This window comes from Coturnix japonica, chromosome 4 (assembly GCF_001577835.2).
Source record: "Coturnix japonica isolate 7356 chromosome 4, Coturnix japonica 2.1, whole genome shotgun sequence".
Classification (NCBI taxonomy): domain Eukaryota; kingdom Metazoa; phylum Chordata; class Aves; order Galliformes; family Phasianidae; genus Coturnix; species Coturnix japonica.
In genome coordinates, this window is record NC_029519.1 from 45,449,490 (window position 1) to 45,460,658 (window position 11,169).

The following is an 11,169-nucleotide window of genomic DNA, read 5'->3' on the forward strand; positions in this document are numbered from 1 at the left end:
TTAGGAGAAAGCCAAAGGTAAAAATGCTGAATTTCAAACAAAGAAGAAGTCTCTTTTTTTTTTCAGTAGCATATTTTCCAAGGACTCCCTCCAGATAGCTTACATTTCTGCCCTCTCTGTGTACTCCAGACATCAGTACTCGCTACCTATTTCAAGAATGAGAAAAGTGGCGTGATCACATTTATTAACATAACTTTTAGCACACACTGCTTGCGTATTTCTGTACCTTATATGGAGTAAGGCTACTTGAAGTCAAGAAAAGTCTGGGAGATCCAGAATCTGAAAGAAAAATAAAACACGTGATATATACGATAATAAACAGTCACTGATAACATAATGGGGAAGTAATCTCAGTAATAATCTTACTTCTGATAAATAAACTATTAATACTTTTCCTCTAAACATACCTTCTCTAAATTTCCCGTTTAAACAGCTGAAAGTAATTCCATTCCCACTTTCTGTTTTGTATATTATTTTACAGAATTCACTGAGAATTAGGCAAATTCATCAATCTTATTTTCCATCCTTTCAGGATGTAGCAGGCATCATTTGTTGTTGGAACAATGTAATTGATTTTACTACAGACTGCAGGCATGCTGAAGAATGAATATGTATGTAGTACTCGAAGTGTATTAAGAAAGTAATCACTCAGACTGCAACTTCATTATCTTCTAATGTGCAACAAAAATATAACTTCTTTTTACCTTAATTGCAACACAGCCAATGAAAGTAACATAAGTTATTATCACAGTGTGCATGTGACAAGTGAAGACTTCAAAGATTGTGTGATGATTCCAACAACTCTTCCCGTTTTCATGTACAAATGAGCTTTACCTCAATTGACGTCATCATTTCAACAGAAAGACCACAATTATCCAAAGCTTACCCACAAGAATTACTCAGCTCCACTGAACCCAACATCTTAATTGGATTAAAACTGTCTTAAGCCAGGTTTGGGGTCAGGGTATGGGTTTTTTTTCCCCCTCCTTTTCTTTCTTTCTTCTTTCTGTTCCTTTTTTAATTTTTTAAAATTATTACTTTTTTTTTTTTTTTAAATAATATTCACATTGGCTTTACTTAGAATTTTTTTGCAGATATCAGAATTTTCTTTACTTATTTTTAAACAGCCCACTTTTCTCACTTAACTGAGGGAAATCTTTGCTATCTGGCTTACAGAATAAGTATATTTATAGCAATTTATTACATTTTACTTAAATATGGGAAGTAAAAACTTTATCTTAGGCAGCAGTGTTCTGAAACAAAACATGCCTTTTACTGTGCATATTTTGCTCAGCTTGAACTGTAAATACTGATGCAAGTTTTCAAACTGAAAAAAATACCCTCACTTTTTTCCTTCAGTCATTTGACCATGCATTTCCAGCTGTTGGTAAGGCCAAAAGGAACTGCTAAAGCCTTTTGGGACTAGTGATGATCTAAGGTGCTTCTTCCCCCTTTTGAAGGGATGGCAATTGTTCCCTTGAACACATTGCTTCCAGTCTCAGAATGAAGCCCCTATGTCCTTAAATGTCAGGTGTAATTTTTCAGGACCATCCAGTCCACCATAGTCCAGGCAGTTTAGGCATTTTCTGAAGCACGTGTCTGAGTGACACAAGACAAGGTCAAAGCTAGACAGTAACAGGAACCCCATTATAGTAAGCTTAAAGAAGGTAAGCTGCAACTTGGAACAGTGGAATGGAGAAATGATTACTGAAGAAATTAATGTGAAAGCCAAGCCTTTATATTTGCTAAGGTAATGCTTGAGTAATATAAACACATTCCTTTGCAGCTCTTACAACTGTATTTGTTTACTCTCTTATTGCCATCACTGAGCACAGGTAAAGTAGAACTTTTAACTGTTGAGAAAAAAAACAAAAGACCCAAGGACTCCAAAGCACTGAAAACAACTGAAGATCCAGGAAGAGAGCTAAGAAAATACTGACCATCATTTGCTAAAGGTCATTATTTTAGCTGTAATTGATAACATATCAAAGACTATTAAAGAAGAAAGTGCACAGTAGCGTGTGAGCTGTGCCTCAGTGTAGTTGACAAAACTGAGTTGTAATCTTTCAAGATATCAGTTGAATAATGGGACACTTGCACTATTTGCATATTGAGCTATCATTTACAAAGGAATATGAACTGGTGATTCTTCAAAATAAGGGAAGAACACAAGGAGAATCAAGGACATAAAACAGCTGACATTCAAAACGGGTATAAAACCTTAATGGCACAAAATTGTAGCAGGATACTGAAATTTTCACCAGTGCTAAGGAGTATCAGTATACTAGTATAGGAAAACAAAGAGTAATTAAGATGATAGGAGATAGCAGCAGTAGTAGTAGTGACTTAATATTTTTCTACCTCTCTTATGAAGCAGAACAATGTGCAGTCCTATGAAAGTACTGGAGGAAACATCTGACCATTCAACAATATCCCTGCCCTTTCTGAGACTGCCTATGTTATATAGTTTCTAGATGATATTAAAATACTGACCAAATATTATATCTGGGATATCTCCACCAAACTCTTATTTGTACAGTTAGAAAAAAAGCTTCACCTGATGAAATAAAAGAGACATTGTCTCTTGTTTAATTGACTTTTAGCTTAACAGGGCCTGCAGCCAGCATGTTTTCACTTCAGATACCAAACCAAATAAAGATGTGAAAAGGAAAGAAGCCAACATATGAAACAAAGTAACAGCATCATTTCCCGTGCTTAATGAATTAAAGACTGGACAATATAAACAACTCAGGTGGCTAGTAATTCTCTGTATGCATTTCCTTAGGGCTTGCCTAATGTGGGAAAGTTTTCTCGGATCCTCATGCTAATAACTTGCTCTAATTTCAGAGTACCTTCACACAGCAGCCCTTATCAAAGCAGCTAAGCAAAGGCTGGTAACCTCTACTGAAAAGTAGAACCAGAGCTGCAGCTGTACAACCCAAGTAGCAAAATCAAATTCTCTTTCCCTTTAAAAAGAGAAATACAAATGCTTTGGTGAGTTCTGTCATACCTAAATGGCAAACACCACTCATGACAGCAACTTTTGTAGAGTCAAATAGTCACAGCACTGTTTTGGTTGGAAAGGACCTCTTATTCCAACTCCTGCAATGAGCATCAAGGACACCTTCCACAAGGTCAGGCTGCTCCAGGCTCCATCCAGCCTGGCCTTGAACACCACCATGGATGGGGCACCCACAGCTACTCTGGGCAAGATTCTCCTCTACCTCACCATCCTCATTGTCAAGAATTTCCTCCTAGCATAATTAAAGCTGCCCTCTTTTCATTTAAAGCCATTACCTCTTGTCTTATCACTACAATCCCTGGTTGTAGTATCCCTGTCTTTACACAGTTTTCCTACAGGCCCCTTTAGGTACTGGAAAGTCACCATACAGTCTCTCTGGCACCTCCCCTTCTCCAGACTGAACGACCCCACCTCCATCAACCTGCCTTGATTGAAGAGGTGTTCCAACATTTCAAGCACCCCTTGTGGCCACCTCTAGACCTGCTCTAACAACTCCATATCCTCCTTGTGCTGGGGGTCCTAGAGCTGAACACAGTGCTTAAGGGGAGATAAACTTTGCTGCATCACATTCACACCACCTATAGCCAAAGCCTAACAGATCTATAATGAAAGAGACCTGGCAGCAGGCAGGCAACAATTCAGCTTTCTGAATACTGGCTGACATGATTCTGTTCCCTGTCTTTGCTACACTTGCAAAAGGAAGTATGACAAAGGTAGTGAGGAGTGCAGAAAAGCAGAATCAAAGAAAGCTCATCTGCAATGCTGTTACCTGGACTGAAAAGAGCCAGCCCACATTCACAGGGAAGGTAGCTAAATGTGAGCTGGAAATCTAACGTACAAAGCATTGCTCATGCAGATGGTCTTGACTTCTGAAATACTCCTAGAGATACCCACTCCACATGCACAGGACATGTTTTGCATTTGTACTGACTCACATCTCAGCACGTTCATGACCTCTGACTACTGCACATTTCAGCACATGACTCTCTAGAAGAGCCAACTGCCAAATTTCACACACTACAGCTCTACATCCAAAAAAGCCTCATGCTTCAGACCCCTTGGGACTTCTGGAATTTCCCCAGCTGTAATCACTGTGGAACGAGCATAATAGTTCAGATTTTGTGAACAGTCATCCAAGCATAAAACTCAGCACTGTCACGTAAATTGTCCTTACTCATGTGTCCTGTCCAAGGAAAACACGTAACCTAACTGTGACAATTCTTACTCAACAGAGCTAGACCTTCTGATGAAAGCGTCAATGACCTGCGCTGGCCAACCTGTGCCTCATCCTAACTGTGTATTGCCTCAGTGTTCTACAGCTGGGCAAATCCTTCTTCCTGGTAATACAGCATAAGCCTCAGTCCACTGCAAAGGGTGAGCCTAGAAGAAAACTAGTAATAGACATGTACAGGCACACAAGGGTAGAAAAGGGCCCTTGATTCCTGTATGTGAAGGTGACTTAAATGCATATACATATGCAAATCAAATCTGCACCCATTAGTGCTGCCCCACAGAGAACATGGTACTTCCTTGGGGCAGACACAGCGCCTCATGACATTGCAGTATGCAGGAAATTGTGGTTCCATCCCTATGATCTCAAGGGATCCTAGAGTATGTTTCTAACTTCTCTGTTCATTGGTTGCCATGAATACATTTAACACTGTCCATGCTTAACAGCTGTGTTTCTTATGGTTTCCTTTAGCTCTCCAGTTTTTGAGAACACAATCTTTGCCTTTGCAAGGCTCCAAGCTCCTCAGTTGCCACTCTACTGGCTAAAAAACTAAACAAAACAAAAACTCTATACAACACTATTTACTGGGATCTACTGATACTATTGTTACTTAAATAAATCAGGTGGCAAAAACAGCCTGGATGAGCACCTTGCCTGAAGCCACAGTAACACGATGCATCAGATTTATGCTGAATTTCATATAAACATCAAGGAAGAATTCATTTGCACTGGAACTAGTAAGATGAACTAAAAACAAACAAGCAATAACAGATGAAATCTTATGACTCCCAGAGTCCAGATTTAAATTCATCATTTCTTCCAATCTAGCAAATCCATTACCTGCTGCACCCCTATGCAACCTTTAAGCCCTCTAGAAGACTACAGGTGGTACTCTTCATGTCCACACTGCTTCTTTTGTAATATCTCAGTTTCTCCTCTTGTCTGTATAACCCATGCTGCATTTTGCTAACTCTTTTCAATTGCTAATCTAACCTGAACAGCTGGACAAGACACAGTGCAGGACTGTTGCTAACTCCAAGTGACATGCTGGCGGCAGGCAGGAACAACTAGAACATCTAGACTGGCCAGCTGCCAAGTCAAACAGCACAGCTGATGCTGCAGATTCTCTCTTAAGGAAGGGCTGCTTTGGCTTGCTCTCCCTCCGTCCACCACTGACTCAACACAAACGTGTATTAACTTGATTGATATTCCTTAGACCCACAGCTCTTAGTCAAATCTTCCTGCAGTTGGGAAGATGATACAGACTTTACAGGAGGGATGAGACTGGGGAAGTGGGGAAATGACAGAGGAGGACAGAAAGGCAGCTTGATCATGTAATTTCCTTCTAAGACTCAGCTATAAGCCAACAGCCTGAAGGATGACATCACTAAAGGACCACTGAAAAGAGGTGCAAATTAGTCATTAGATACTGCATAGAATCACAGAATGGCTTAGGTTGAAAGTGTCTTCAAAGATCAACTAGTTCCAGTATTCCTGCCCTGCCTGCTGTGGGGGTTTCCTGACTGCTAGGGGTAATCACCATCTTTCTGAACTGCTGGTTTCCTGTGAAAGACTAAGCAAGGAGCCGGATGAACTGCCTGATCCATTAAGAGGATGAAGCTCAGGACTGAACCCTTCTGTGTACCACTGGGTAGTCACCTCATTTAGCTCTCACTAGGACCATTCCCCTGCTACATCTTACCTGGTCTGACTTCTGAGCTGGGCTTTTATGTTTGGACATTACATCTTCTATTAGGATTATTGTACCTTGATCCCTGCGATTTTAATTTTGCTTTTCATGTTGGCCCCCCTGCCACTACAGTTTTACCTGAAGTTAATTCCTGCTCCATCCTATTGCTGTCATTGGGACACAACAATTATTTGGTTTGTGACATAAAAAGAATTAAACATAACCCATGTAGATCAGTTGCAGGAAGCTAACTCTGTGCTCTGTGCCACTTCTGTCAGTCTTCTTATAAGGAAACAATATCGAATTTCTGCTGCAAATCAAGTCAAACCGGTCCAAAATAGTCACTATAACATGTTTGATCTTAATTCATTCAAATAACGATTTATGACCACAAATCTCAATGAAATCAGTTTCTACCTGATTTTGCATTAGTGCTTAAAGTTTCAGAAATCTGTCCAACAGCAAATGAACATTTATTGAATAAAAACTAGAAAACTGCAGGGGGAAGGAAATCCAAGAGCACACTTCCAAATCTTTAATTCCTGCACAGTCATAAATACATTCTAAATGGAAGCAACAGATGGTACAAAAGTATACTGCGAGGTGTGGAACAAAACTCAGGGAAACCTCAATTTGCTTTACTGAACTCCGCTCATGTTAACGAATACCTGTAAAAAAAGAGAATAAGGACTGGCTGCGTCCTCACTCCAAAAGCAAAACAACAACAACAGAAACCAGACAAACAAAAAACAAACAAACAAAAGCCCACAACCAACCCTGCAAAATCATAATTCACATCAAGGCCAATTACAAATGAAAGTGTTTTGACTATACCTGAAGTAAATATATGTAAACATAAATCTAGATTTCACCTAATTTTCTTTAAAGGACAACAGAAAACTTTGTTGTTGGTGTTGTAAAAGGCATTAACTGGAAAAAATGCATGTAAAAAATACAAAGAAAGACTGCTCTGTACACAACAGTGACACAGAAAGCTCACAGAAGAGGAGCTGAGATAAGGAACGGTGAGCATCTCTTCGCAGGCAAAACCGCTGCTGTGCGGGCTGGGAGGGAATGGCCGGGTGGCCCCGTCGAGTCCCGCAGCACTAGGATGTGGAACGAAGGTAGAGGTCTCCCGACTCCACCTGCCAGAGAATAGCCAAAGCGGATGGAAAACACAAAGCAACTTCCCCGCCCCAATCCCAGTCCCACTCCGCACCAGGGAAATCCCCAGACAGCTTCGGCACCGAGGGAATAAAAGCAACGGGGACAGCAAGGCGACAAAGCCAGAGTCCCGAGGGACCAGCCGGCAGCTCTAACTATGAGCTCACACCTCCTCCTCCCGCTGTTCTTAGCCGCCTCCGCCGCCGTGCTCTGCTGGGGTGAGAGCAAAGAGGGGTGGGACGCGGGCACAGGCGGGGATACAGGCGGGGATACAGGCGGGGATACAGGCGGGGATACAGGCGGAGGGTGCGGAGGGTGCGGAGCGGGTCCCCGCAGCCAGGCTGAGCCGCCCTCCCCGCCGCAGGTGCGCCGCCGGCCGGAGAGCTGCGCTGCCGCTGCGTCCGGGCCGTAGCCGAGCGCATCCCGCCGCGTCACTTGGTCCAGGTGGAGCTCATCCCCGAGGGGCCACACTGCGAAGTACCAGAAATCATGTGAGTTCTCTGTGTCCTCGACCCTCTCTCTCCCGACCCCACCTGACCCCGCTTGCCCCGCAGAGCCACGACGAAGCAGGGTCACACGCTGTGCCTCAGTCCTTCGGTGCCGTGGGTGAAGCTGCTCGTCTCCAGATTCCTCAGCAGGTACTTAGCTTGGGGCCCCGCCTGCTTTCAGAACCGTGGCGGCCGGGGCCGCAGCGCTGAGCGCCGCTTTGTGCTTGCAGCGCCGCGCAAAGGAGCTGAACGCGGTGAGACGCGGCTGGAGCTCGTGGGGCATCATGACAGAGCACCTTCGTGCCCAGGGGTCTGAGTGAGAGGATTTGACTGCTGCGACAGGGAAGCACTGCCTGCAGTTTGGACATTGCGAAGCACCGCTCTTAAGCTTTGTCCTCGTTTTCTGCCCTGAAAGCCTTGCCTTTGGGTTGTAGTGCAGAAGACTTATGGAGATTATCCTGAATTCTTCCAGTGGAAAAACTTTGCCTGCATCAGAATCCACTGGTGGAGCTCCTCAGACATGTTATGTGTTATTTTGTATGGCATAATGTCATAAGTTAGATGAAGTAGATATGTAGTGGCCACTGCACTAATGAATGTTTTATCATAGTTCAAATTCCCTTTTGGAGCTGTATGTATGCAGTTCTCCCACTCTTCGTATTTCCATCTAGCAGAAAACAGGAGAAATCCAATCCACTTCTAAATACCAGTAATTAACTACCATCAAGGTGGGACCACCACGTGATTTCTATACATCTACTACTGACAGTCTTTCCAAATGTCCAAGAACATGTCCTGTAGTTATTTATGTGTACTTACTGTGTAGGAACAGCAGCACACAACAGAATAATTGTAAAAAAGGTGCCTGTAAATTAAATGGAATATATATTTTTTTTCTGTATGTTGATTGCTAAGTATGTTTCCTAATTAAAAAAAAAATAAAAATTCCTTTATTAATTATAGTGTTTTGCTTCTCAAAAATAAACATTAAGTATGCCCAGTGTCTGTTCTCTGTGTTAACGTAAATGTTAGACTTCAAATCTCATCAGTTAAAGGCTTGGGTAAACCACGTCCATTGATATCTTTCACTGCTCCAAAATTACAGTCCTCATCATTCCTTTACTTTAATGGCAGCCCTAGACTGGAGCATAAGGGCTGAGCCTCTTTCCATTGGTCCCATTTGCAGGGAAACGCATGGCATGGGCTTTCACAGAGCTCAGGCAGCACAATTTACCGCTGACAGACCATCATAAAGGAGGAACACTATTTACATTTTGTTTTTAAACACATCCTATGTAAAAATGCAGCAGGAGGGGGTATGCTGTGGGTAAAGCAAGAACAATCCTGCCTGTTTCAGCCCTGATTGTTCTGTCTCTCCTAAGTTACATACTGGCCGGGATAGCTTTTTTGATGGCTTTGTTGCATTAATTCATGGTTTCTGTGGGAAAAAACAAACAAACAATCAAAAACCGACAAACCAAACCATGAGCAGGGCTAGATGCTCTTGTGCATGAAAATGAATTTTTGAGTAAACTCAATTTAAACTGCTTAGAGGAAAGCTTCACAAATCATCTTCTTGTTTCAGCAGCCAATCTACCTACAGATGTGGAACTGGACATGAACAGATTTATCCTAGTTTCTTTGGTTTGCAACACCTGGCATTCCCATTCTCAGTTCACACAGACATTGCACCGTCTGTAGCTGGTGAGTGTGATTCTGTTCTCAAGGCGTTTCAGAACAAGAACAGCCCCTTTGGTTTGCATTTGCACAGTGCCACTGACTCCTGTCCCTGTTCCGTATGTACATGCACTGTCTTCACACGTCAGTGAAGGAAAGGTTGTATCAGAAAGTTGGCACCAGAGGAGAGAAGTGAACTGGTTTGCAAGGCTCACTGGGGGAGTAGAAAGGACCCATGGCCATCAACTGCTCCCACCATGCCTGCTGGACATCCTCTGCCTACTGGGTTGCTGCCAGGTGGCCAAAGGAGACTGTGAAGGACTAATGAAGGACAGCACAAGCAGCAACTGCGATTCTCAACTACTTTTGAGAGTGGCAGCAGCACTTCTGCATTTCTGTTCTTCTCTAAGTATCTTTAGTTCCATCACCTCAGTGCTAATATATTTCAATAGGTCCTGGATGGCTGAACGTCTTTTCTCGCTGCCTTTGCTACAGGTCTGTAGCTGCCATGGGCAGTGGGGGAATTTTCAATCTGTGCAGCTATTTTGCTGTGAAAATATGATTCCTTTATTTGGATGAGGTGGAAGTAGAACGTTACCAAAATCCAGTTCCACATCTGTTTGGCAGCATCCAGCCTTGTTTCCTTTGTAAATAAACTCAATCATGTGATGAAACTGCCTCAATTGTTCTCTGTTCCACTAGAGCTTTTTGAGTGCTGGCTACTTTCACAGTATTTTCTAGATGTTTTCTGAAAGTCTATGGGCGGTGGTAGACATTCTCATCTGAACTTTAGTAAACTAAGCTTTCATGACATAGTAGAGAACCTATGGCAGGGAGGGAGAGAGAAGTTACAAAGACCTTAATTGTATGAACTTTCTCAGATTGCTTCTGTACATGATTAAGCATCAGAGAATCCAGTGCCAAAACTCAAATCCACTAAAAACCATCATCACTTCTGCTGCTTGTTTGCACAAGGCACTTTAATTAACTGTTGCAAAAAAACTCAGTCACTGAAAGGAGGGTCAGGTCTCTTGTCAAGGAGAGCTTAGTGCTATGGAGCCTTCTTTCATTATCCTAAAAAATTTCCTTATTGTCCGTGCAAAGCAGAAGGATGAGCTGTGCAAATTGCATATTTTCCTTATGTTATAACATGTATTTTTATTCTCTTTGTGTGGCACACTGACCTCATCTGATACATTCTTTTCAAGTTACTCCTTCTCCTTGGGCTTTTCTGATTCATAGTAGCTTTCTTGACCCTGCTTACAGGAGGCACGAGGGCACGAGGAGAGCATAGCTATAGCTTTTCACCATGCAGGACCAGCCAGCATCTCCTCTCTCTCACCAATAGTTGATGACCAAGTACAACACATTGTTGCCTGCATTAGAAAAGGGAACCTCCCTCCATGTACGTGGAAAAAAACTGGCCAGAAGGTTGGGCTGATCCCTCTGGTGAAATGCAGCTAATTGCTCAGCATGATGTACATAATCGCTCACTCCCTCAAGTATGATATTAAATTATTTTCTTCAGAACTTTTTTATTTGAGAACATGGATTACAGATGCATACTTTCAGCTGCCTCCTATTCATAGTCTTCACTAAATATTATTTTATTGGTTCCCATACAAAGGACTAGTTGCAGGATATTCTGATTCCTAAGGCAAAAGACACAAGGTGTTGTTGTTTCACACAGGCAGAGAAAATGGTGCTCACCTAACTTTTTACAACCTTTTTTTCCCTAAAATTGGCTCCTGATAATACCATTTTGAATGTAGAGTTAGCCTTGTGCAACTTAAAGAGCAGTTGCCAGGCAATACTCCCGAGTGTGAGCCCTTTTTTGCATCTTAGTACAACTAAAGTTTCACTCTGTTGGTACAGAAGATTTTTGCACTAGGATTTT

General features: G+C 42.3%; 1 protein-coding gene and 1 long non-coding RNA gene across 2 annotated transcripts in view; both read right to left on the minus strand.

The window, feature by feature from the left end:
- Positions 1-952, minus strand: part of LOC107313504 — a 37,927-nt gene extending 36,975 nt beyond the window's left edge. The window contains exons 1-2 of the long non-coding RNA XR_001555018.1: positions 705-952; positions 227-279 (exon numbers count right to left, since the gene is read on the minus strand). This is a non-coding gene — a long non-coding RNA (uncharacterized LOC107313504). The remainder of the gene's footprint in view (positions 1-226; positions 280-704) is intronic.
- Positions 953-6,455: 5,503 nt separating this feature from the next.
- On the minus strand, positions 6,456-9,509 carry LOC116652409. The gene is made up of 4 exons (XM_032444433.1): positions 9,488-9,509; positions 7,163-7,748; positions 6,944-7,088; positions 6,456-6,611 (listed from the first exon to the last, which is right to left on the minus strand). Exons 1-4 carry the CDS (start codon positions 9,507-9,509, stop codon positions 6,582-6,584), a joined length of 783 nt encoding a protein of 260 aa, XP_032300324.1. The 3' UTR covers positions 6,456-6,581.
- Between the last annotated feature and the right edge of the window lie 1,660 nt (positions 9,510-11,169).

What these genes read in the sequence shown, in the direction of transcription:
- LOC116652409 (XM_032444433.1), bottom strand. Translation starts at nt 9,509, where the DNA reads ATGGGTCCTTTCTACTCCCCCA. An exon ending in GGGTCCTTTCTACTCCCCCA is followed by an intron (nt 7,749 to 9,487) that starts GTGAGCCTTGCA and finishes CCCCAAGCTAAG; the next exon opens with TACCTGCTGAGGAATCTGGA. An exon ending in GCTGTCTGGGGATTTCCCTG is followed by an intron (nt 7,089 to 7,162) that starts GTGCGGAGTGGG and finishes ATTCTCTGGCAG; the next exon opens with GTGGAGTCGGGAGACCTCTA.